Source organism: Pocillopora damicornis, chromosome 3, assembly GCF_964200805.1.
Source record: "Pocillopora damicornis chromosome 3, jaPocDami1.2, whole genome shotgun sequence".
Classification (NCBI taxonomy): Eukaryota; Metazoa; Cnidaria; class Anthozoa; order Scleractinia; family Pocilloporidae; genus Pocillopora; species Pocillopora damicornis.
In genome coordinates this window covers 12774458-12801631 of record NC_142672.1, presented here as the reverse complement: position 1 = coordinate 12801631, position 27174 = coordinate 12774458, and the positions used below count along the sequence as shown (strand labels likewise).

The 27174-nt window shown below is 37.7% G+C and overlaps 2 protein-coding genes across 9 annotated transcripts; both read right to left on the bottom strand.

The window, feature by feature from the left end:
• Positions 1-1305: 1305 nt before the first annotated feature.
• Positions 1306-19668, bottom strand: LOC113675622 (uncharacterized). 8 transcript variants are annotated; one of them, XM_089199718.1, is made up of 20 exons: positions 17344-17710; positions 16845-16876; positions 11735-11998; positions 9807-11112; positions 9458-9554; positions 9232-9328; positions 8744-8871; positions 7888-7967; positions 7616-7732; positions 7478-7526; positions 7161-7290; positions 6690-6806; positions 6315-6339; positions 6184-6227; positions 5080-5158; positions 4533-4633; positions 4185-4250; positions 3482-3535; positions 3010-3066; positions 1306-2709 (listed from the first exon to the last, which is right to left on the bottom strand). In XM_089199718.1, the coding sequence occupies exons 3-20, from the start codon at positions 11762-11764 to the stop codon at positions 2629-2631; spliced, it is 2658 nt and encodes an 885-aa protein (XP_089055844.1). In that variant the 5' UTR covers positions 11765-11998; positions 16845-16876; positions 17344-17710; the 3' UTR covers positions 1306-2628. The 8 variants fall into 8 exon arrangements, with proteins under 8 accessions (XP_089055844.1, XP_089055842.1, XP_089055839.1 ...); XM_089199716.1 differs by lacking the exons at positions 16845-16876; positions 17344-17710 and adding exons at positions 14925-14983; positions 15728-15847; XM_089199713.1 differs by lacking the exons at positions 16845-16876; positions 17344-17710 and adding an exon at positions 19370-19668.
• A 2491-nt stretch (positions 19669-22159) lies between these two features.
• Positions 22160-24155, bottom strand: LOC113675603 (uncharacterized). Its single transcript, XM_027192194.2, has 2 exons — positions 23952-24155; positions 22160-23860 (listed from the first exon to the last, which is right to left on the bottom strand). The coding sequence occupies exons 1-2, from the start codon at positions 23968-23970 to the stop codon at positions 22518-22520; spliced, it is 1362 nt and encodes a 453-aa protein (XP_027047995.2). The 5' UTR covers positions 23971-24155; the 3' UTR covers positions 22160-22517.
• Between the last annotated feature and the right edge of the window lie 3019 nt (positions 24156-27174).

The window sequence follows — 27174 nt, the reverse complement described above, 5'->3', positions numbered from 1 at the left end:
AATACAAACTATTTAGCCTAATAAACTGACGCATTCTATGCAAAACTCATGATATACAACCTGTGACACTCAGGTGAAATGTGTCGGTGACGAAGCTACACTGTTGATGGAATGGGTTTGTCTTTATTTGTATCTCTCCCGAGAACTTTTCAGTGCCAGTGTTTCGTGTTGCTGAAGGAAGTTTTGAGTGCTCTTTTGATGTTTTAAAATACCTTGAATTTCCTGGGTGATTAAATCCTTAAAATACAAAGGGAAACACTAAATCATTATTCTCTGTCGAATCTTTGTTGAGATCACATCTATTCGAGAGGTTTACCATGATGCTTACAAGACTGAAAAATGGAAAATATTAAGTTTGTTTTCGTTTGACCAACTACGAGCAGAATGTTTAAATGGATGGTCGCAGTAAAGTGACCACACATTAGTTACATAGCCTAATGGCTGTCTTATTACTAAACCGCTAGCCCGATGGAACGCAGGCTCAGGGGGCCAAGCCTCAACCAAATGGAAGAATTGAGGCTAAGCATGAATTGTGGAAAGAGGGAATGGTGGCTTTTGGGAGGGACGGGGTGTTTTTTCCAAAGTGTAAGGTGCGAAATGCTTTTTAAAAATCACTTCCCACTGAATTTCCGACCGAAATAATTAGATTTGAAAAGTTCCATTTTCAGTCATGAAACTTTTTCAGGATTTTTTCAGGTTGACAAAAGTGTTTTATTTTAGTGCAATACTTGTAAAAGATGATGTCATAAGTTATACTGTTGGAGGTGATTCCGATTACAACATGAAGCAACTTGGAGCAAGGAGAATCCCTACTCCCACTGGGTGGAATATTAGTTTCATACTAAGCCTTCCTCCCCGCCCCCCAGAACTTCATCAGGGCTCCAGGGAAATTACTAGCGGTCATTCTTACCCCATGGTCGGTTGTTCAAGCCAAAAGCAAAGCTAAACCGGCTTGGCTTGATTTTTTTATAAGGAGTATTTTGGGGTTAACGTTTGGTAGGGTTTTATCTCAGTATAACGAAGGACTCAATGACACAAAATATAACCTGTGGTCATGACTGCTTGTCAAGCCATGAACACGGGTCAAACATGGATACAAGCCATGGAAAAGTTGTACTGATCGTGTTAGAACAGCTCGGCCCTGGGTGGGAAGGGCTCTTTGAGAGAGAACGGAAGAGATAGAAAGGCACCGCTTAAAGCAACAGTGTAAGACAGAATGGTAAATTGTGAGTTCGGTCGACCGCGGTCGTCGATTGAAGAGAGAAGTTTCAAAACATTTGCTACAAACAATGGACAAAGAACGTCTTCAGCTCTGTAAGTTGTTATAATTTCTGCATTAAAACACTCCACGCAATAACTTATGTATTACTGTTACACAAAATTTTGTCGTTCGTCGGGGTTTTTGTAGGTAAATGAACGTTTAATCGTTCGTCTCAGTGACAGCGCACCATCACATACCAATAACAATAGACCAAGGTTTACAATTAGCGACACGTGAACTTTCGACCTCGTCGATTGACGAAGACAAACAGCACAGCAGTCGAAACGTCACGATCAATACATGATTTATTAGCCTGACCCTTCAATCGTGAGACAAACGATTTAACGCTCATTTATCTCATATATAACCGTTTCTCTTGTAAGTATGAGCTGTAGCTATTTTGAAACTTGTACTGAGCAAAGACAAAACCTAGGCCTGTTTCCAGGTCTCTCAATCGATTAAGATGCTGAATTTCGCTTTAACTTTGAAAACGGCTAAATGAATCATTTTGCTCATGAAGATTTTAAATATGCTATTCTACCTATAAGTATTGAGTCTTTTTTATGTTGTTTCTACAACACTATCAATAAATTAATATAAAAATGCGAAACTCATTCATGTATTTACATTAGCCTCCGCTTAGCTAAAGTTGCAGAGCTGGGATACGCAGAATGCTTTCGCATTAAAACGCATATCGATTAAAGTTGTGTAGAGCTGGCACCAAACTTTTCTTAGCCAGCTTTTGAGAAATTAAAGGAAAAGTTTCTAACGGCCTAAAACGCAGGAAAACGCAAATGACCAGGTCACTATTGGTTTTCAGTTTTGAATCTTTGATTTTTCTAGTCCAGTTATGAAGTCTAAAAAACATGAGCAAAACCAGTGCAATCACAGAATAGTTTCGACACTAAAAAGAAAATTGGTCTTACAAAGCCTCCAAAAAACTAATACGGAGGTCTCGTGCTGTCAGGGTGATTGAACTAGTGTTCGAACGATTATACAACTTCACTATCATGGTATATGTATGGTACGCATGAATATTATTTACATATAAGAAACTGTCATTTGATAATTAACTGAGTGTTTCTCCTGATAAAAGTCACAGTAATATGTACTTGCAACCTTACCTGACGTAAGGGTGTGGCTTGAAGGGGGGGGGTTGCGGCCAAGGGTGTATTTGACCCCCCGTTTGTTACGAAAGCGTGATAAAAGGTATAGTAAAGCTTTGCGCTTAGCCTCGATTTAAAACAGAGGCTTTATGCATCTCGGATAATGTTCATCTGAAATCTGCCGATAATACTTCGTCTTTATCTGCATATCAATTATCTATGTCTGCAGTGTATAAAAGTGCGCTGGTTGGAGATAATTTCTTATGGAGTTGATATTTTGCGCTTAGGATCTTTCGAGTCGCTGGTGCGACGTTTCTTGAACTTGGATGCCGTTGCTCTAATCTGAAAAATAAATGTTAAGGCTCTGGTGAGAACAGTAATGAGTACCACAAAGACTAAAAGAAAGCTTAAATCAAAACCAGTGTTTTTTCTTTTATTGTACTGTCTGAGGGAGGGGTGTCTCTGGACAATATGAAAGTAAATGTAGTTGTCTAGTCTCGTACCCAGACCTTCCAAGGCTAAGAGGTTCATATGGTAGGATCTGGGTACGATGTCATTTTTTTTTATAGCACTGTTCCAAACATCATTCTTATAGGAAGTGTCTTTCCCCTTAATTCTTACCTGTAAGTAGTCACAACTTACCTGTTTAAGATGTTCTGCATTACAGAAGGACCTTTTCGAAAGATTGATCAGCTCAGCCTTTAAAAAAGAAAAAAAAAAAAAAACCAAACACGTTGACTCAAAGTTGATCGTAGTTGTGTTATTTAGTTCATTTGGTTGTTAAAAGCTCGGATCTCAAGTTTCTAGTCAAGTACCATTTAATTTTTTGATGTAGATTTAGTGTTTAAATCTTAATCAAAACAAAGTTCGTAAGACTTTAAAGCGATGTTCTGGAAGACAATTGGCCTTTGTATTGATAAATTCATATCGTTTTAAAGTATATGCCAAAAGATCAAGCAGCATCGCGTAAAAGAAATTGCATTTCAGTTTTAATTTAGGTTTATAATTATTCGATTACCGTTTGTAGTCAGCGGACTTTATCCAGTAACTTTTTGTTAAAATTTTTATAACAGTTTTTAAAGTTAAGTCGTATTCAAGTGTTAATTTGAGCTACCTTAGTCATCTGTACTGGTTTTTCATTAGCTTCTACGGACTCTCCCGTATCAGGCTGAAGAGAGAAGCAATGTTAGCGCAATAATATTTCGAAAGCAATTGCCCAATATTAGCCATTAGCATTAAAACCAAATGCAGTCGGGTGAGTTAGTAACTGTCACAGGTTTCGAACTGTTAAAACAGGTGAGCAGCTCAGAGACACCTCGGAAACATTACTGGAACATTGTAACAGCAAAAAAGAGTACGAAGAAAATAATCAAAATGTTAAAAAATCCAATGAAGATTGTACCATATCAGAGAATAGCTAGCTTCTTGCACATTTTACGTTTAATGTTAGCTGTCTGGTTATCTTTAGTGCTTTAAACATCATGTCCCAAAAAATCTCAAGGAAAGAAGGAAAACAAACTACTCCAAAACACGTTGTGAAAAGGAAAGATGACTGGACGTGCGACCTTTTTTAGTGATATCAAAGCTCATTAGTATTACCACACGGAAATGAGAAATTACAGGCACACTGAAGTGTGACAAACTTCACCAAAGAAGCGCACATTACGGGAAATATGATTTTATGGATTTTAGGTTTCGTATTCTTTAACATACATTTTTAGATGTCAGGATTAAAAATAACTCCCAACGTTCAGTGGGAGACTGGTAACTGACCCCCGTGAGAGTCTCGTCCAATTATAATGCGCGACATTACTTACCTTCCAAAAATTCTTGAAAATCTCCAAGAAGTTCCCCCAGATACCGAAAAATAGTGGCGGAGTAACCTGAAAAACAAGAAAAAAACGAAGCAAAAACACTATTAAGACACGTTAAAGAGGTATGTCATGGTTTGTTTGTCTTGAAAAACAGCCCACATTTTGACAAGTTTGTCATTCAAAAGCTGTCTAATTTTTCTTAATCTTTTGCCATCCTTTGTTTGCTTCATATCATTGTTGCCTCTTTTGTGTTTGCCCTTCTCATCGAGTGAATATTTTGAGGTATCACTCACGATGGAGGTAAATAATAACAACAACGTAGAAAACAATTAAAACAAAAGGCAGATTTACCTCTTCTCCTTCTCCGGTGTACTGAAAATAATCAACAACTTCCTTGAAATCTTCCAATGTGGCTTGAAGCTTGTTTTGTATACGTTCAAGTTCTTTTTCGCCTGGTTGTTAGATTAGAGATTTTAGTCAGAAATGTCTGACTTATCCAAATGAGTGAGGTTTCATTGAAACCTGACATCAGGTAAAAAGGAGTTTTCGTCAGCGTTACCACCAACTTAGAGTTATCAGTCAGATACGTATGACTGATATGATCTCATCATTATTGCCTGGGGGGGGGGGGGGGAGGTCAGAGGATCTTTGGGGAATGACATGGTTTTCAGGGGAGACGGGAAGGGGATCAGTCACTGCCAACAGAGTATAGATGGGTATAGATGGAGGCTATAGAAAATTAACTGCCAATTAGGATAGAACCCTGTGAGAAGATCGGGTAAATTTACCCTGACACAACCAAAATCTTCCGACCGCCCTTCAGGCGATCAATAATGACCGGTTCTAAAAAAAGACATTTTACTGATGTCGTTAAATCTATTTTCGTTTCTATTCTTACCGGTGTGAAGATATTCTTTGACAAAACTTTCAAACGGCTCGCGGTGCACATTATTGCCACCTCCAAGTACCATCTCAGACTACAAACAAAAAAATCTCCTTAGAAACCGTCATAAGGTTTTGGAGTAAATCCTAAGTTCGTCTATCCGTGATAATATCACTGTAATTTAAAGGATATGGATTGAAAAAATGGAAGAAAATAACCAAATGGAAGAACCTCTTAATTCAGGGTGATCAGCATCTAGTTTTTCCAAACTGTATCATCCCCTGGGTCAGACGCTAAGGTTATGGGAATAGTAGAAATGAAAGTGAAATGTGATCATCGCAGTAAATTTTTCAATTGCTTAAATTGGAAAAATTTACTGCGATGATCACATTTCACTTTCATCTACAACCGCAGTACAAATATGAATTATTTCATATAAACTCCACATCATTTCACTGCACGGGAAGATATGAACTTAATAAATTGACCTCGCTCCCAATGTGTGGCTTCATAGCTCAGTTGGTAGAGCATCGCACCGGTATCGCGGAGGTCACGGGTTCGAATCCCGTTGAAGCCCTGATTTTTTTCAGGCTTCTTCTTTCCAATTGCTTAAATTGGAAAAATTTACTGCGATGATCACATTTCACTTTCATCTACAACCGCAGTACAAATATGAATTATTTCATATAAACTGCACAATAGTAGAAATGATCGCAAACTCATAAAGCTCTCGATTGTGAAACAAATTGTCCTTGTCAGTACCATGGGAAATGTATATACAGAGCAGTATGGCGAACTTGCATACTGATGTCAGGATGTAAAGAGTTAAGGGAATTCGTGTTAAAAAGTTGCATAAGAGAGTCAGATACAATCATAGGGATAGGCATCATAAAAGACTAAAGAAAAAAGCCGTATGTAGAAACGCTTGCAATCTGGCACCAGTCAAACAATTCCTGGAAAGTACCGGGGACGATCTTCCCAGTTAATTTTGTAGCTTTAATTACTTTTGCGTACAGCTTTGATTTCAAGTTTATAATAATGATGCAATGTTCGACACAACAAATTCATTTACGAATTAATAGCTACGAACTTAAGATAAATTTAGTATGAGTTACTTACTTTGGCTTTACAGGTTGCTAGAGATATCTTAGCTTCTGCAAGTTCTAAGAAAAAGCGAAAAGGAAATGATAAGAACTCGCCTGGATTTTCTGTAGTTTTAAATGAAAGCTACTGAAAGAACATTGTGTTACCTGATTTGATATCCTTAAACGAAACCTGAGGAAGCGAAAGAGAAATTTGTTAGAGATAAAGAAACTTTCCATCACTGAGTTAGTTCGTACTTTGAATTTCCTAGTCTGCAAAGTTCTAGTTTGGACCTCGATCTCAAACAAACCAGGAAATTGAAGAGTCAGGTCCATATATTATACTTTTTTAGAGTGCATAGTATTCAACTTTTACAGCGGTGTCTTTTCTTAAACCAGGAGATAAAATGGACAGGGGAAAAGGGTGTGAAGACCTGAAGAGTAGAATACAATCGAAAAGCATGTATCTTGGCGCAGAAACTGGGTTAAAACGCTTGCATTTACAAATCAGCTGCTTCCATCATCAACAACGACCCAATTTACCTGAGCAGCAGCGAGGATGGCGTAGGGGTCTGGTAGAGTATAATCCCCTGTCTCGCCGCCGTGTTTCTTGTCGCAGTAAAGTTGAGCGATGTATTTCATAAGATTTGTTCCATTGTCCTAAAAAAAACCGAATACAGTCAGTCATCCGCATATAAAATTTCCATTAAGCATTTTGTGAGCTGGTTTGACGTCTTAGGATGTGAGGCAGAGGAATCAAAACGTTGAGATGATCTTCGTGCAATCTTAACATTGAAAAGTGTTTTGGGGAATCCTTAAGTCGTAAAGGAGTGAAGATGTAATGGGTGGAACTTTCTCAATTGCATTTATTGAAATTCTCACACGTCTTAGAACTAATACTTCGGTTCTGTCTGTTATAATTTCTTTATTAAATTGGTATTTAGTTAGGACATGATTAGGTGAAAAAAAGACTATTTTTAATACAACTATTTGTCACAACTCATGTCCTTTCACCTGTGTTTTGACATCTTTGATTTTGTTCAGCACACTCAATTGGAATCCATCTGCCTGTCCTCTGTTCGTTCCGCCATTCATGAAGTTTCCCAGAGTCAGGATTAAGGACAGAACGAATGAGATGTCTTCACTGAAACCAATGACAAGGTGCGTCGTTAGAAGGAAAAAAAAGTTGGGAAAAATGAGAAATTTCATGACGGTGACTTGCGCATAAAATTACCGTTTTAAGGCTAACAGAATATAACCTGTTACTAGCTCACTCGTTCATTTGCCGCCGGTGTTAAAACAATGTAACGTATTCTGAGGGCGGGACTTACTTTGTACGTAGTGAACTGCTGGCCTCGCAAATTGCGGATAATCTTCTATCTAATAAAAGGGAAATGCATATATTGTCAGTATATACATGTTTTTATACGTCCTTCATAAAGATCAAATCTTTCAAGAAATAAGCTCACCAATGGTAGTTAAGGTCTCTGTAAATTTATTCCTGTACAACCAGCATTCGAGGCGCTCTGCAAAGTGGTCCATCTTATGTATTTGAAACAAGAATTCCTCTGGTTTGTCGAGGGGAACTAAAACAAAAAACAAAAAAACGCATATGAAAAAGGCAATTTCATCTCTGAAATACAAATGCTACCTTAGAGACAGTTATCGGTTCAAGTTAAGAAATTGCTTTTTCGTCAAAATGGAAAACATTGTCAAAATGTATCGCTGAAGAAAAGCTTACTGTTTGGATTCTCTTGCTGATATTTTGTGATCAGCTCGATTTCTTCAGCCTTGGGGCGAATGTCATACAACGCTTTTAGTCTGTGAACGGAAAAAAAGGATAAGTATATCAGAGTAAAACACCGTCAATGTAAAAGTTCACGTTATGAAACGCCTCGGTTCAAAAAATTGTCACCTTGAGTCTAAAACTGAGACGCTAGGCATGGGGTGTGAGTTAATGGCTGGTGTGGCAGCCAGGGGTGAAGTGTTAGAGTGGAGATTATCATTAGAGAAAGCCAGGCTACCAACATTGTATAACAGGAGACTACAAGGCATGTGTATTTTAATGTATAAGGTTAAACATAATTTGTGCTCCTGGACTATTTGTAACATGTTTTTTACCAAAGCCACACTTACAGTTTACGGCAGAGAGATGCGGAAAACATTCTATTCGATATCTAGGCCTAAGACTCTGGAGCAAGTTATCACATAAAGTAAGATCGGCCGCCAGTCTCAAGCAGTTCAAGACCCAGATACGCAGGCTTGATTTCAGAAACACCTCAGATGGATGTAGAGGCTGCAATCTTTGCAATACATAATTTTTATTTTTCTCAACGGATTTTTCTGTATATCATTTGTAAATTTCATTCAGAATTATGTTATTTATTATCTGTTTCTTTTTCGATTTTTTATTCATTTTAGATAGTTCTATTTAGGTGTCCCCTATTAGCGTTGGGGATTCCTCACTGCTAGATGTAATTGACACAGTAATAAAGTCATTATTATTATTATTAATAGTTACGAAGAGTGCGAGTTTAGTGTTTATTTTGAATGTAAAGATTTGAAACAACAGAAAAAGCGTGGAATATTAGCCTTACCCATCCATGTCGATGACAGAGGTGTCCATTTTGTACACTGCTTCTTTAATGTCCTCCAACTGACAGCTCAGGCTGCTCATGATGATACCAATCGTCTGTGATCGGCCATTATCAAGTAGCTTGGCGGCCTAGGCACAAAAAACTTAGATGAGACACGTGTAACTGAACTCAACATACACGTTACAACCAAAAGACAATCAAACTAAGAGACTCCATCGGACAAATTGACCTTTTCACAGAAAGAGCCTCACTCAGGTTATTTCAGACTTTGCGTATCTTTTGGTCATTTTAGACGTGACTAGCGTGTTGCTTGAATGTTTTGGCATAAAAATGGAATATCCTCGTTCTCATGATAGCGAACGCATTTTTTCTTTCCGATTTGGGGATGTGCTTGTAATAAATGGTCGGCTACTTTGACCTGATTTAAATAAAGATATTTGCAGAATTGATTAAGTTAACGTTGTTGAAGTGAGTTGGGAACCACTTACTTGCTGTCCTTTAGAGTGTGCAAAATGGCTGTCGTCTTTGAGAGAGATCCGTCGTGGATCACCTTTGGATATCTTGCTGACTTTACGCCCAAATAACCTACAAGATAAAAAAAGATTAGCATTTTCCATAGGATTATACTTGATAAACCGTTGTTAATTGTACTCGTATTTTTATCCTTGCCACTGATTAAAAGTTTGGATTCAGAGACGTTTCTAAATCACCTACTTTTGGAATTCTTTTCTATTGAAGTCCATCTCTTTTACATGTTTCCAAATATTTTTCTTGGATTTATTGTTGTTCATGTCACCAGCGTCTTGTTCATCTAGAAAAAAGAAAAAACAAAACATGAACAAGGAGGTCGTGGTTTGCATCATAACAAGTTGATTTGGTCTGATCTTGGTAATAAGTAACTTTTATAGGGTCTTGCGAATTGCAGTTTTTTTTCTCATCCTCCAAGTTGTACAAGACTTGCTCAAACTCGCAAATTTAAATGGAAATAAAACCTGTTTGCCGATCAATCGTTTATTTCTTTATTGCAGATCTGTGGTAATATCACATTTTTCTTAAAACCAACCTGATATCAAAATCCTTGTCCAAAACAGCGGTTTCATTTCCACGTCAGGTTTGACGACAGCTTTCTTTGGCTTGACCCCCCCTGTTAGCCTATGGCCTCCAGGTCCTATTGGAGGAGGTGGAGGGGGTGGACAAGCGCCAGGAATAGGGGGAGGTGGTGGGGGAGGACTTGCAGACCCAGGGGCTGGGGGTGGAGGTGGTGGCGGTGGTGGGGCGGGGGCGGATATACTGGACATTGAACTGGACCTGGATAGGTCAGAGGAAGCCTCGCTTTCCATTGTACCCTCAGAAGGCGTCATGTCTTTCGCTTGTTCAAATTCTTGCTTCATTTCGTTTATTTTCTCTTGGTATTTTGATATCTCCAGTTGGTGCTCAGCTTTGATTCGCTCAATTTCTTTCCTCAGAAAGTCAACAGTTTCTTTTTCTTTTGGTGCTTGAGAATCAGTTCCTGTAGAAGGCAACTGCTTGGTTGGAAGACTCTCAATTTTTTCCTCATCATGGAAGCCATTTACCATTTTGATGGGCGAGATTTTTCGGACCCTTGAGGTAGCAGTTTCTCCAGCACCTTTTGGAGTTATAAAAGGCGATGTCTTTATGGATGGGGTAGTTACATCAACTTTCTCGGTCTTAGTTTTGTCATCAGTTGTTGTCTCTTGAGGGGAAATGTGTGCACTCTTCCTTCCCTGAACAATTATTGGAGCTTTAGCCACGAACATCTGTGTGGCGGCTTTCACTTCTTGAGCTTTTTCTTCTTGGACGGCTCTTTTGATGGGGATAATCCCACCATTTTGGTGCTCAGTGGATTTTATGTCATTATTCACAGAACCGGTTTGAATTTTTTGAACTTGCGGAGCCCTATGCATGGTCACCAAACCAGTTTGAACCTGTTGAACTTGTGGAGCCTTGTAAATGGTGCGCGGAAGGGAAGAATGTTTGGTTTGCAGTTTGAAATTTTCTAGTTTATGTTGATCGTTGCTGTTGTTTTTTTCACCGTTTCCTGAATTAGCATTTTCACTGTTGTCTGCTTTCTTTTCTTTCTCGTCTTCCCACCTATCATCCTCAACATTTTGGGAGCTAAACGCTTGATCCCTTTCAAGGAGGGCAGCTAATCCTCTGGAGAGCGATTTTGTGGCATTCACCTTCTTCTCCTCATTTGCCCCTTCAGAAGTTGCATTTTTCGCCACGCGTGAAGCTGTGTTGATTTCCATTCGTCTGGACGGCAACGTTCCTGGTCGATTTCCCGTTTTTTTCAAATTAGGTGTTACCCATGCGGGCTTCGCTTCATCTTGGGGCGTTTTGGTGAGGCGCTGTGGAGAAGAAATGGTTGCTCGTTTGGTGAACTTTTCTTTCGGGAAAAAACTCTTACTTCTTCAAATTAAAGTGTCAACAGTTAAGCTGAATTTTTGGTAAATGATGATTCTATTCCCGCCATGCGTTTCTATGACAGTATCACATGCTCCTCTACTTAAACATTGTGACATCCTATTGATACGACTGAACTCAGCTAAACATAAGGCATTGTACACTTGAAAACATTCCAAGTGTTTATGGAGTCCTTCTTGGTTTAAAAAATGTATTTTCGGTGAGAATCCAATTGATGTCATCAGCAAAAGCGGTTTATCCCAAGAATCCCCTTTCAGCGTTTGGCGGACGCTTTGAAGTCCACCGAAAATTACCGAAGCTCGATCCTTCTTTAAAAAAAAAACTTTTGTAATTCTGACCAAACTCTCTAGTTCTGAATTAAGCAAGAGAGAAGATAAAAACACGGAAATAGAAAACACATCAAGTTTTAAATGTAAGCAAAAAGAAAGAAAGATCTTCAGTCAAAATTCATCTCTTTATTTCTCAATTGTCACTGATACTGAAATGAAAATGGAAGAAAATTTTAATATATAAACGATGTCTATAAACTACAATTGTAACTCATACCTGTGTTCTTAAATTAGCAGTAGTCGCCATGTTGCTCGGCGTCTGTGAAGTTTCACTCCAATAAAATAACTGTGAACCGTCCTCGTAAAGTCGAGATCTACCAATGCTTTTAATGATTCCTTCTTTGAGGACGCTCTGAAGAAGCTCTGTCGCTTTTTCTCGAGTTGGAAACCTTTCTGGTGATTTTTCTGTCAATTTGTCAACTAAGAGTGATCCTTCAAACACTTTCTCGTAGGTTTTTCCTCCCCACGTCTTGGTGAAAACCTTAAGCAAAGAATCCTAAATGTAAATTTCTTAAATGATTCATTTTGCGGCGGAAAAAACTATGTTAGCCCGAAATTTCATAATTCTAATAATAAACTATTAACTTAATAAACTAATTTTTTTAAATAGGTTTAAGAAAACAGACGTTTGGTTAACTTGTAAATCTTTTGAATTTAATAAAAGTTTTGAATCGGTACCCGTTGGAATTAAAAAAATTGCAAATGTTCTTTAATTTCTCCTAAGGTTGCGCACAATCAAGACTTGTATGTAAGATTAACCGATAAGTGACTATTTCTAACGCAATAGTCCTGCACCTCATTGCTAGTATTTTTATCGCAGCGCTAGAAGGCTTCATCTCCTGAATAGCGGCTTTGTAATGACGAAGTGACTCTAATCTGCTTGTTGCTGTTTTGTTGTCGTTGTTGTTATTGTTGTCATGTTTGCCGAACTACAATACATTTGGTTCCTTTGAGCCATGCAACATCAATTACACCATAAATAAGAAGAATTAGTCAAGAATTAGATCGACAGCGACAACGGTAACTAAAATAAAGACGGAAACTAATTGTATTGCATAGATACTTAGTATACTTTTTACAGCTAAGGGACATTTCGTGTCAATTATTTGGCCTACGTAAATCCGCTTAAATAATGGCGCTCTGGTAATCAACCATAACCATATTTTGTAGTAAATTTTGTAAGAATTTGATGCAAAACGTTGTACAATTAAGGAAGCTTACGATGGTAATAATATTCGTGGAAAAAATTATCACGCTTCTGGATGGCTGAAAACGAGTGCATTCTCATGCAACACGATTGCAACTACAAATAGTGTGCATGCACTGTCAAAATTTCTCCTGTCTTGACTTTCTGTAATGCATTTTTCATGTAATTATTAATACAGGCTCATGCAATTATGTTGTATTTAAAAAATTTACTCGCGCTTATTAAAACCAAATTGCACTCGAAATCGTGTTATTGCCATTACTACATGTGAGGAACCAAATTATGTTCAGGATAGGATAAGTTTTAATCAGCTTGGTAGGTAAGTACAAAGCTGCATAACGAGATAAACATAATAAAGAGATAAACAAAATAACAAGGAATAAAAAATTCTAGCTTTTTGCTCCCTTGCGCCAATTTTTCTTCTCGGGCGGGATTAAACACAACTTGTGTTTGGTGATAATAATAAAACAATATGTGGCTCTGAGTGATATTTTTTGAGTATTATTATTTACACTAACTAAAAGTTTCTTTGTTTATCTCATGGTACGCCTACTTATTGAAAATAATCACAGCTGTTAGGGAAGAACCACTTAAAATTGATAGAATTCTTAAACTTGATTCAAGCACTTGTCCGAAAAGTGGATGCTTTTGAAATGGTTTACATATCACCGGCATAAAATTCTGAAGAGCTGGGACTTTGGGCACCATTACAATCGGAACTCATATAATAAACAAAGACTCAACCATTTTTAAACTATCCTCTCAAAGCGCTGTCTGTGAATTTTAAGAGAGTCAAGAAAAAAATATCCAACATAAAAACGAAACAATGTGGTTGGTCTGTTTGAGGCAGCTATGACCAAAGCGTAGCGGATTTCCGCTGTCTGTCGTAAAGCTTCCATTTTATCGAGACATGATATACAATGATGCACTGAACTAGCTGATAATTTACTAGCTGATAATTTACACTTCAGAGGTAATTCTCTGTTTCACCATTTGTGTTCCCAGTGCTACGCGGCACAACATTCATAACATTGATAAAGAGGCCGACAGTTTGGTTAAATGTACGAAAATCTACAACATCTAGCAGTAAAACAGGAAATTTCTTAAGAGGAATGCGCAGCTACGTTTTTTTTTTTTTTTTTTTTCAAATTCTTATAACATTCTTACGAATAAAATTTTATAAGCGATATAGGCGAGTAAATTATGGAATTCTTTGTAAACAAAAAAACCACTTATTCCCAACAGGTCCTCCACCTTTGGTTATCCCGTGTATATTGGTTATCCCAAGCCTATGGATGCTTTCCTGACCTAATCAACATCATCATAGGCCTAAATGACATATTTGAAATTTATTACGATTTGTATGCTGTAAGGTGTATTTAACTACAAGAACTGACATCATTACTTATCTCGGGATTTCTCTCCAAAATCTCTCAAAGCCAATTTTGCGAACTGATGATCATATAAATCTCGGTTGGCTCGTGATTTCAGAGAATTTGGTTTTACTCAAAGGCAAGAATTCCAAGTAAATTACTTTCTTCCTTCCTGTCTGTTAAGCAGTATCTAAATGATAACAAGATTTCTCATTTCGATCACTGCTTGAAGTACTCTGGTTAATTCGTTTTCCTACCAAAACATGACATGAAATTGAAAATCTGAATAACATGACAATTGCACTGTCGTTTGGAGCTAAAAAGAAGCTTAAATGAGCGAGACATCATATATGCGAAACAAAGAAACAGAATTTAAACTTTAGTGTGAGTAAACATAGGATTAGAAAACTAATCCTTTCTAAGTTCGTGTGATTTTTGCCTTAATTCGACCTCCAGTCTCTGCTTCGAGATTTACTGGTGGGAAGAACTCTGCATTATTTCGTGTCGAACTTAGTTTGACGTAGGAAACCCTTTGAAATCTGGCTGATACCGTGTCATCTGCGTGGTTTCGTTCGAAGGAAGTTGCATGTTTACGTTCAGCTAAGCAGTTTCAAAACTGGAAACTAAAAACGCGGTATGAATGTGGGCAAATAAATCAGATATCAGAAACGAGCACTCGCGAACATTAGCGTAGATAATAGGAGGCAATAAAAACAGCAGTTGTCATTAATGAGGCTGTTGTCAATTACAGATAAGAGACTTTTCAACATGTACACCGGTCTAACAAAAGAAGAAGAACAAGATGAAAAAAACTCAACTCAACAGACCTACTTGTTCACGGCCATTAGGTTTATCATACATTTACATAATCTGCCGGACAAAGCACCTTGAAAAAAAAAAAATCTTGATGAAGATTGAAACAGGAAGATTTGTCGGGAGGAAATATCGCGGTTTCATGAGTCAAAAAAAAAAAAAGCTTAACAAAATGCAAGATGTTTTTGCTATCTTCTCCCTCTTGGCCTCAATAAACTCAGGCTAATTGCAGATTGTCATCGATGGGGTGAGAAATATCTTAGAATTAGAGTGGATATCTTAAGAATTCAATGTTACAGCGGTTGGTTGTTGATCGGTTTAATAACGTTGAAATAAAAATAGAATCGAATATTACGCCAATTAGGTGGTGTAGACAAATACAGGAAGTCACATTTATCGTAGGAACACGCGATCTTTGAACATGGCTACGAAAGTGCAACCAAACCTGCGTTACATTTTGGCCAAAAATTGAAGACTGTCTGGTATTCTGTTAACTCATATCTAACATAATTCAAATGAGTGAGATGGAATAAAGTACTAACCCATAGAGAACTTCTTAAGAAGGCCGTGACTCAATAGGTGCTCATTTAGTTTTAAGAGAAGTGATAAAGTTCAAAGCTTGGTGATGTAAAAACTTAAAGAACAAACAAAGGATAACGTTGGATAATTAAAAAAGAAAAGTATGCAAAGCTTTCATTTAAACAACAAACCTCCGTTACTGCATCAAAATTCCACGACGTAACTAATGGAGTGGCTTTCAATGCAAAAGCCGCAAGGATAAATAATATTACATCGAGACAGTTGTATATTGAAATACCTTATATTGTCCCCTGTAAATCTGTTCCACTACACTGAAGTCCTTTGAGATGAATTGCTTTGTTAAACATGGAACGCAGAAGCGCTTCGAATAGTAGTTGCCGTGTGCACCGTACGTGTGCTAGATATGAAATACTTGTACTTTCATCGACAGTTGAAGGAGGAGTTGATACTTGTACCCCGATTACATGACGTGACCTTTTTTACGTAGATCCTTCTTAAAATTCCTAATCTTAAGCTCTATTTCAAAACAAAAACACACTTCTAACTGCCCTCATTTCCTCTCAAGTCACGGCTAATTTTTATCTTCGCCGCAAAAGTAAACAAGAGTTCCCTTATTTAGTTCGTGTTTATTGATTAGACGCCAGACTGATGTGCAAGCCAACTGAAGTACATTATCAACTTGATTAATTGAAAACAATATTCAGAAGTCAAGATACATTTTTTTGTCTGTTTGACAAAATAAGCTATTACCAGACATTTAGGAGCGCTCAACACGGATTACGTGTGAAACAGTATTATTAGTAGATGGCGGTGATATTTTTGATAGGGCCGGAAAAAAACTACCCAAATAGTTGAAATTCATAAAATTCTTAAACTCGTCAACTAAAAAGGTCATGTTCGAGTACACACAGCACTGAGCGACAGGCGTGGGCGTCTTCTGAAAATAAAACTCAATTGTGCAATATTGAAACATGAATGAAGCATTGAAACTTGTACTGAAACAACTTGAGTGGAAATCTCTTGGCCAAACTGGTTGAATTTTTTACAACAGACCAATGCAATGTTTGTTAATGTCGCGCGCAACATTCACAAGAAAACTCAGACAGAAAATTAAGATTACACAAGCTCAAGTTTTTTCACTAAGGTTTACGTATTTTTGATAACGGTTAACAGTAAAACAAACCACCTGAGTATCAGGTAAGTTCTATTTTAAGCGTTGTTCTGAACAGATAAAGTAGTTGTAAATGAACAACTTAGAAAATGAAGAATATGGCAAGGACCAACCGTGGACAATCAAATAAGACGTTGAACTGCGTGGTTAGCTGTTATCAAATCTCAAAGACATTGTTTTTACGTAGAGGAACACCGGAGGAAATATGTGGGGAGACACTCACTTCGTCACATCTGCCACATCAAACAGAATTATCTATAGAAAGCATGTTAGTTTCGGAAGGATAGGATGAGCGAGAGCTGCAGAGAAACCACAGACAGGCAAGTTGGTCTGCACGTACTTAATCAGGTAAAGAAAAGCTGTGTTGAAGGCAAATAAACGGCGTGTTCTTTAAAGGCATTTTTGTTGAGAATTCGTCACGGATCAAATCCGTTATGGCGGTAAGCTGTTAATTCCTGTAAAAGTTAAAATCTCAGTGCTGCTTTCTTGTTAAGGGAGAATTGGAGAGCAAACTGGCTATAAACTGAAAGAAGACAACGAAGGGTCATGTTCAAATAACAAAGTTTGCCATGATTCCTAAGAATGTCTATAACAATGTTTCAAAATGTCGTAACTAAACCTCGGTACTACATAAATATGATAAATTTTTTTAATTTTAATATCTCACTTAATCTGGTTCACTCAGCTGAAGGTGTGCTGTGACGAAAAAAAATTCATCTTACCTGAGTGCACAGTCCAGCGCCTCAATTGGCCTGGATGGTGTTCTCCTTCTAGATGTTTAAAAGTGATTTCGCTGTGCATCAAGTTAGTAAATGATAAAACTTAAGCCAAGCGAAAGGTTGATTTCAGTTAGAGAACAACTGATTTAAAAAAAAAAATCAGGTATAAAAACAGCATGAGACATTCTTGATAATCACTACAGACAAAAGAACGGTGTACTTTAAAGGTGACATATCACATTTCGATTCTTGGTTTATAATCTTAAGCTCCCTAAGTGGATTCTAATCTTCCATAAGCCATAATCTCCACCTTACTGAGTGGATTATCCTTCATGTTAAATGCTCCACAAGATTGATGAATATTTTTACAGCCGTTGCCTTGAAATGTGGGCAGCAGACTAATGTAAAGATTACTGTTTCATACGGATGACGTAAATTTTCTGTAAACAGGAAATATCATCAATTTTTGGCATGATTGAACGAGAGCGTTACACAGATCCCTATATTTTGAATTATCATCCTGCCAAAGAAAAAGTCATTGCTCATTCAGATCCATTATATTTGAGCCCAGTATGCGTTTAATTGCATTGTTTGATGTAAGCTAAAGATTGGGAGGGTGTCAACAGAAGTATCAGACGGTAGCACCATTCTCGCCTCACTCGAGGCTAAGAAGGATTGACTTCGTAAAGTTCAGCTTTACCTTATCAGTTTGGTTTGGCTATCTCTTTTCTCTTCGATTCATTTGCCCGATTTTAAGGTGGCTGCAATTCTACTTGATTAGGATAAAAAAGGTACAACACCTGGCCTTTCTATACACTTACACCTCAGCTAACTGACAAAGGCAATAAACCATGTCTCACTCCCACACCTGACCAAAAGTATCTTTCTCCTTGAGTTATCAAAAGAAGGACATAAAATAGGAGATTTTCCTTATCTATCCACAAATTCTCAGGGCTAGAGTTGTAAGAAATATATCAGTGCAGAAAGCTTAAATTTACTTAGCTAAGTAAAATTATGTTATCCCTAGACCCACTAAACCACTTTACTCAGAGGAGAACTTAAATTTGTTTTAATAGATTTCTGGGGCAAAGTTTTTGTTATTACTATCGTTCGAGCATTCTGAATACTTCAGTAAAACATAGCAGGTTCCATTGGAAATTTTCTATTCGTCTGTCCTTTGGATGCAGTTTAATGATGTTGACTTAGCAGGGGGTACTTTGATCGGACGTCAGACCTCGGGAGAGGGCAGCTGATTTGTTTTCAAACAAAGTTTCAATTACAAATCTCAGTTACCTAAGGCAATTAGCCATCCCTTCTCAAAGTGAGCTTTTGGAAGAAATGAAATCTCCTTATCTAATTCGGTAAGAAAACAAATGCTGCCTTGCAGCAAAAAGTTATATTTACCCTAAGAAGAATGCTTCTTATAGACACACGGTCACGCAATAGTTTCGTGACAGGCGCACTTCAGCAATCCGTGACAAGTAACCGTCCTAATACAGCAAACATTTCTATACAGAAATAAATGCTCTATTCACTGAATTTTTGCGTTTTTAACATCGCAAGGACACTCTGCTAGTATTTTAAAAGAAAATGAAGTCATATGGAGCTCTTCTGTAAACTATAAGGTAATTTTAAAAGTCCGCTTTAAAAAAGCAATGTCAACTGAACAAAGAGTTCTCCAGCGGGGTTTCTTCATATTATCAAAGTGTCCCCGAACTGGTCTCTATTAATTCCAGCAACGCTTACGTTAAGTCTTAAACAAACTGTACTTTAGATAAGCCTAAAAAAAAGAAAGGCTTTGCGCCCAAGGCTAAAATCTTAGATCATTTACAGAGCAACGAGAAATATTTTCTCGAGTTCTCCATCAATCACAAACCGAAAATTATTCAGGAAAGGCGCTCGCAGTGGAGATTGTTTCCCAGGACAGGTCGGCAGGTGTTTCAGTCGTAGTCGAAAAAAGCATACCTGTCATTTCACCTACAAAGTTTATCGTTCAGAAACTTGGGTTAAAAAACTATGTTTTTCTCACCTTGGTTGAATCGAATGCACTCCGCAACACCTCAGCATCCTCCTCTTCCAGAATGCTATCAAGCTGGCTTTGCATGTGAGCGGGAGTTATGTGTAAAACTCAGAGATTCTAGAAAAATCGTCAAGTCATGAAAACTATTCAGTGTAGTTATTTATGGCCCGGGGACATTGAAAAGGTCAAAAAGCTGTGTTTTGTCTCTTCTGCATTCGATCTTGGAATATTTGTCACAATAATTGATCGATCGATAAAAGATTGACCTTGACTAGCCGCCGTTCGCATTGCCGCTTAACGTTCAAATTGTCCAAGAAGAAATTATGAAACATCTGTTGTAGGTACTCTAATTAACACTTGTTTTATTGGTGGACTCCACGAAGTCCAACTGAGATTTTTTTTTGTTTGAATGAAACTGGCTATATTTTGGAAAAACAATTGAGAGACATAATTAGATATGCAATTTGATACAAGGGTTTGCAGTTGCTCAAGTAAGATTAAAACATGTACCCTTAAACTTCTAAGGATCTATAAATGTTCAATAAAATATGTTAAGAATTGAGATATACATGGCTTTAAAATCGAACGCACCGAAAATAGCTTCCGCTTTTTGCTTACGATTAGTTCATCACTGGCATGGAAATTTTCAGGTTTTCATTTCGTAATTTCGTTCAACTTTTCTGAGACTGATTCGTATCTGATATAAATCTCTCGGTAATGAATTTTGCTCCTTGTTGCCTTGTAAAGCCATCGCATAGCGAAAACATTTTTGAGACTGCAAATGAATTAAGAAGTTTCAATATTTGAAATTCCTGACGCTATTCAGTATCTAGATTTCATTGATACACTTTGCTGGGTTTTCTCTTGAAGTGAAAACAAAGTACGCTTAATCTTGTATTTTGGCGCTCAATCATTCCACACGAATATTAATGCTAGCGAGTCACATGAAGGTGACGAAAAGCTGAACGAAACTGTGATTAATTTAACTGTGTAGAAAGTTCTTGTAATAACTTCCTCCGAGGCCACGGGGCTACAAAGGATGACAAACCACACACTAAGTCATCTCCATTACTTCCTCGATGAAAAACACAAGGGATAATCAAAAACGTTTGCTTTAATTTGAGGAAAACTTTATTTCTAATTCTTAACTGCCCACATACACATTTAATATGTTGCTTTATAACGTAGAGGAATGACAAGCAGTCAGTGATGCCTGCATCATTTGGAAGCCCCTAATTATAAAGTTGTTCGCAAGAAAAAAACAACTGAAAAATATTTGTAAACGAATTTAAACCACAAATTGAAGTTTGACATGGACGAACATATAACTTCAAGGCCAATTTTATGATTTTACATGATTTTAAACAAAAGATATCACAATGAAATCAAATAATTGATAGGAGGAATCCTCATTTCCTATAAAGGACACGCCACGTGATTTTCCAGCATGTTCTTTCACATAGGCATCATTTTTCTTGCACTGCTATTAGGATACTTGTCGAAGATTCGACTCTGATAGGAATTTAGTTTTGTAAAACCTGGCTTACATGACAGGCAAATAGCTCTCTTGTCACTGCCCTAGTTGAATATAACAAGGTAATTAATTATTATTAACTGAGTTGCTAACGTAAATTGGCCACCGTAATTAGAGTTTCAAAGCTGACGTTTCGCGTGTTAGCCCTTCTTTAGAACAAAGGGCTCACAACTCCGACGTCGAAACGTCAGCTTTAAAACAAAACTCTTTGCAGTGGCCAATTCACGTTCTCAACTCAGTCGATAATACTTTATGACCTTGTTATACTCTCCCATCGACGCAGCACCACACTTCCATCAGAAGCTTACGCCCTTAAATTAGATGAATAACAACAGCTTTCGTCTAAATGACGAAATTCTTTAGCCTAGTGTTCGAAGTAAATATAGGAATCATCCATCCGTTAATTCGGTGCTATCTGGGTGATCCTAAATCCCTCCTCTTGAAATACACAAATCTGTATAAATACCAAATCTAATTCCATCTAAACCTACTCTTTATCACTTTTCATAATAAATCTTATTTATTTATCTTATTTATTTATATTTATTTCCAATCTGCATCTTTTGTTAAGCTGGGCTTATCTAAATATACAAATGTATTTTTATCATCATCATCATCATCATTATTATCACTTTGAATATAATAGGCTTCGCACATGCACAGCACCTAATACACATGCGTTACTGACCAAGCGTGAGGTCAAGATGGCTGGATATTGGCTGAGTTTTCTTTTTTGCGTTTTTATAGACTGAGACAAAGTCGAGGTCCATAAAAATGGAGAAAAGAAACAACGAGGCAAATATCCAGCTCACTTTACCGAACAAGCTTGGTCGATAAAGGATTTCTCATTTAGCAAAACGATTTCGCGTTATTAAGAATCAAGAATGACTTGATCATTATGAAAGCCGGGTGGGAATGCTAACTGTGTTTGTAGGACAATAAACCCACGAGAGTCATTTCTTTTTTCTTTGCTTTGACTGTCCGCGGTCGCTTTTTTCCACTGCATGGCCGGTTCAAAGATTACGAATTTTGCAAGTCCTCTCCAAGCAATTTTTTTTTTTTTGCGCGGGATCAAAGTGGACAATCCCGAGGGGCAAAATGAGCCCGTCTTGCCCGCTCGGGTAGCCAATTAGAATACAGGATTCGCTTCATATTACAAACGGGCACTGCCAGCGATATATAGTAGAGAGAGATGGGAGGAATAGATGAGCAAGTGAGAGCTAAGGTCATTAACACTGTTTACTTGCACTAAAATTCGATCGGTACGCTTAGAAAAGAAGGAAATTCCATATGGGCTTTATTTATATAATGTTATACATATTTGAGATAAAATGCGGCGGCGCCGGATTATATTTACGAGGGATTGGTGTGTTTATTTTAGTCCAGAAATCTCTCCATACATATACATAAACAAAATAGAAATGTTAAGAATTCAATGTTTGGGAAACCACATGAAAAAGCAAAATTTCTGAAATTTGTACACTTCCTTTTTAAAAAACCCAAACTACTGGTTTGATGTGAGTTTTGTTCATGCACAAATTATAATTTTCTGACACACACCTTTTCCCCATGATTTGAAATTAGCGAAAATACATATATTAGCTTTTTTCGCTAGTTGACCTTTTAAGATTTTGTTTTTCTTGGCGACTTCGTGAACGATTTTTGTTCCAGCTTCACATACACATGTGATGGTCTTTCTAAGGGTGAGGTTCCATGAAAAATGGACGTCAGCGAGCAATAGAAAGGTTCCTCTCGGAGGCTCTGAGCGCTTTTACTGTTTAAGCTCTGTCGACTCTTTGCACTCGAATACGGAACGGAGGAAGATAAGGGCTCTACTGTTTCGTAATTGCTGATGGCCCCCTCGAAAACCGTAGCGTACTCGTCGTGTTTGCCTGAGATGCAGGGCTCCATAGCTTCGTAATTCGGTTCAACCTCCTCTTGAAACAGCCTGCATTCCTCTTGCTTGCGTACCAGGGAGGGCATCATTGGCTCGTAGAAATCTTCACAAAGATTCTTTGGAACGACCTCGCCTTCGTCTGAAGCCTTTTTAACTGGCTGGAATTTTTTCATTCCCTTTAGGTAATCTTCACTTTCCTTATAAAGCCGTACAACTCGCCCCATATTTTCAAAACGACTCGAGGGAAGAAGGTCATTATCAGCAGTTGTCATCTGGTTTTCAAGCCTATCCAACTCTTGTAGATATTGCCAATATCGAACGATGTATTTTGAATCGCAATTAAGCTTTCTGATAGGATGTAAGGTCAGCGGCAGATCAAGGGGGAGTTTTAGAATCGTTAACTGATCCTGGTTTACTTTTGTAGTTGCGATAACAATGGTCTCCTCGACAACTTCTTCGAAATAAAATTCCCCTCTTAAGGTTGCTACAACATCAGAGTAGGATACCACGTTCTCAACAAATCTCACAGCCACTGGAAAAGCAATATTATCTGCTACATATCTTAGAGTGTAGCTTCTTGGGTCAAAGTCGTGTAATAACTCAAGAGGTACTCCCCAGTGAAGTGGAAGCCTAATTTCCTTCCCTGGTTCACGAAGTATTTTGCATTTTAAAGTTTCCGCTTCAGTGCTCCTCGTAGATTCGAAAAAAATGGGTTCTAAAATATCTCCATCGTCGAGTTTCAGCTCAGGAACATCTCTCAAGACGCGAAGAAACCTAGCTGTGCGGATCAGATGAGGATCGAAGTCTTTTGCAAGGCGTGTACGAGTCCTAGGCACAATTTCAACGCGCGCCGAGTTGTCAACGGGCAGGAAATAGTGCTTGCCTTTTGAATCTCTCATTCGGATTCGCCTCAGCTGCACGGTTTTGTGTACTGTCAACAATTCGTTCACTGATACGGAATAAACTCCATTATCGACTCCCTCCAACACTTGAGCAATGTACGGAGGCTGATATCGAATTATGAAGTTGGCCAGAGTTTCCTCCAATGAATCTAGCTTGTGAAGGGCAGCTGTAAATAGAGAAATAGAAGCATTACTTGGCCCTTCTAAGTATTTTTCTGATTTCAAGTTCTCATGTTTGTCAATTAAAAAAATTCTTACCTTCTTTACGGCGGGCCATGTTTAAAACTAGGTGTCAAGGTCTGTTTACTTTCTCCGATAAATGTAAAGACTTTTCAGGTGGGTAGGTGTTTGTAAATACACAGTCCTTGTCATTGCGGGATGATCTTGCACATGATGAGCCGTATGAAACACTGATAAACGAAATAATCGTTTCAGCTTTTAACTAGAAGTATAGGTCGAGATGCGCTGTAACATATCATGTCATGATTGAAAGATTACTTCCTTAAATCTAGCTTACACATTAAAATTCAATTTTTTGGAAGCTTAATTCCCAGTCCTTCATCTTTCATTTTGTATTGATTTAATTTATTCCAAAAAAGGATGAAAAAAAGGATGATAAGTAAGCTCATCAAGCTTGGCTGATGCACAGAGGGGAAGGGGGTGGGGGTAAGGGGGGAGGGGGTTAGGGGAGAGGGGGAAAGGGGGGAGGGGGTAAGGGGAGAGGGGGAAAGGGGGAGGGGGAAAGGGGGAGGGGGTAAGGGGGTGGGGGTAAGGGGGAAGGGGGGAGGGGTGGGGGTAGGGGGGGGGGAGGAAGGGATGGGGGTAGGGGGGAGGAGGGGATGGGGGTAAGGGGGCGGTGAGGGAAAGAGTGTTCGGCGCCACCTGAAATTCTTTCTCACTTTTAAAGTGACTCTGAACTCTTCGGTAGAATCTCTTTTCGATTTTCCTTGAGTTAAATTTCTATCGGGATGAACCTTAGTCCGCCACATTCCAAACAAAACTAATGAATAGTATCGCCACTATAATTCCCTTGTCATAGTGCTACTGATTAGAAAGATCCCCAAGATGAAGTTTCTATTGTCTTGTACCTTTAGCTAGTAGGATCTGAAGGTGCTTATAAAATACTACCGGCTTGAGGTACAGCTTGCATACTTAGTCGACTCTGCTCAATTTTTACTGCAGTTTGCTCCACATCTGACTTTTCTGCACTCCAAATTTGTCTTACACTCTTAGGAATCACTTTTTACAGGAGTACGTTTACATTTATTTTGTTATTTGGTCTTTTACCTCTAGCTGGTAGGATCTGAAGGGGCTTAGAAAAATTAATACAACTGGCTAGAGGTACAGCCTGCATACTTAGACCACTTTGCCCAATTTTTATCACGGTTTGCTCCACATCTGACTTTTCTGCACTCCAAATTAGTCTTATACTCCCTGGAATCACTTTTTACAGGAGTGCATTTACATTTATTTTTTTATCTGGTCTTGTACCTCTAGCTAGTAGGAGATCAAGAGGCTTATAAAATACAACCGGCTAGAGGTACAGCTTGCATATTTAGTCGACTTTGCCCAATTTTCATGATGGTTTGCTTTACATTTTACTTTTTGTGTGCTCCAAATTAGTCTTATGCTCCTTTGAATCACTTTTTCAAGAATACATTCCCATATATATACTTTTATTTGGTCTTGTACCTCTAGCTGGTAGGATCTGAAAGAGCTTACTACCAGCTAGAGGTACAGCTTGCATATTTCAATTACTTATTTATTTATTTAATTGCTTTCACCATGATCAGGATGCTGAAATAACACTGGGAAGAAGAAATACTTTTGACAAGGTCAAAAGAACAAGAGACAAAAGGTGCAGGACACGACAGAGTGAGGCTCCGAATGAAGTGTGCCCAGAGTTTGCTACAGTTTGATCCACATTGACTTTTCTGCACTTCAACTTAAACTTACACTCCTTGGAATCACTTTTTTCAAGAATAAATTTACAGTAATTTTTGTTATTTGATATCTCTAGCTGGTAGGAATCCTTAGGAGGCTCAAAAAAAACTAGAGGTACAGCTTACATATTTAATCACTTAGCCCAATTTTCATTGCTGCAGTTTGCTTTTAATTTTACTTTTGAGCATTCCATTTAGTCTTACAGTACATTGAAATCACTTCTTTCAAGAATATCTTCTTTTTCCTTGGTTGTGTACCTCAAGCCAGTAGGATCTCTGGTGGCTTAGAAAATACTACTGCTAGAGATACTTTGTGCATTGAAGGAGAATTTAGCTCATTTCATTTACTTTTTGATTTATGGAAAAAACTTTCTACATTCCATGTTAGTCTTATACTGTTGTGGAGTCATTCCATATGTATAATTATTTTCATGCTCTGCAGTCTTGTTCATGTGGCTAGTAGGATCTTACATTACTCAGAAAACACTACCAGCCAGAGGGGCAGCTTCTGTATGTGAATGAAGCTTGAAATCATTAACATTATTGTGTTTTAAATGAATTTCAAGTAAATAAATTTTAAACTAGTCCGATTTTTATTTTCTTTGATTGCGGATTTATTTCAATACAATTCAAAACAGTCTTAGATGAATTTGACTTAAAATTCATTTTAGACTTGAACACATCAACCAGATTTACTCTGCATAAGTGTGAGTGGAATTTCCTAGAAAGGAACAGTCTCAATTTTCAATATAGTTGTGTTTCATTAGAAGTATTGTTGACAATGCCAACAATTGACTGATATACTAAAACTAAGTCATCCTCAGGTAGTCATAGGATAACATGATTTTAATTCACCAAATTAACATTTTCCTTGTGTATTTTCAATGATATTTAACAGCATGTATGGCTGTATGAAAACCATATATATGTATACATATACATATCTATATATATATATATATATATATATAAACACTAGTTTACCTAGTTCAAGCACTCTGGCATGGCTTAGATGATCCCACATGTGAGATCTCTTGGGGTGGCTATATGGCCTTACCTCCATTCTGGCATGAGCACTGCACTGATGAGGCCCAGAAGGCTGAAACAGTACTGTCTGCAGTTAGATATATATATAATTTATACAACTAAATAAATGAAATTTACCTGTGCCTGTGTTTTTTATTGTATTTTTTAATAAAAATTGTTATTATTAAAAAGAAATCAAACCTTTCTTAATTGAACACCAACTAGAAACCCTTTGCTTATTGCCTAATAATGCCTGCTTTAGTTTCAGCTGAAAAGTAAAATGTGGAGCAAACTGCAGTGAAAATTGGACAAAGTTGACTAAATATGCAAACTATACCTCGAGCTGGTAGCCTTTTCTAAGCCTCCTGAGATCCTACCAGCCAGAGGTACGAGACCAAATGAAAAAAAAATTAGAAGTATTCTTAAAAAAAAATGATTCCAAGGATTACAATTTATAAAATAATTCAAATAGTATGTGCGCTCTGATTGGCCATAAAACCATTTTACATGAG

Coding starts and splice junctions, on each gene's coding strand:
- LOC113675622 (XM_089199713.1), bottom strand. CDS start 19,444: ATGCAAAGCCAGCTTGATAGCATTCTGGAAGAGGAGGATGCTGAGGTG. Junction 9,555..9,806: donor GACAAGGATTTTGATATCAG/GTTGGTTTTAAG, acceptor TCTTTTTTCTAG/ATGAACAAGACGCTGGTGAC. Junction 9,329..9,457: donor AATAGAAAAGAATTCCAAAA/GTAGGTGATTTA, acceptor TTTATCTTGTAG/GTTATTTGGGCGTAAAGTCA.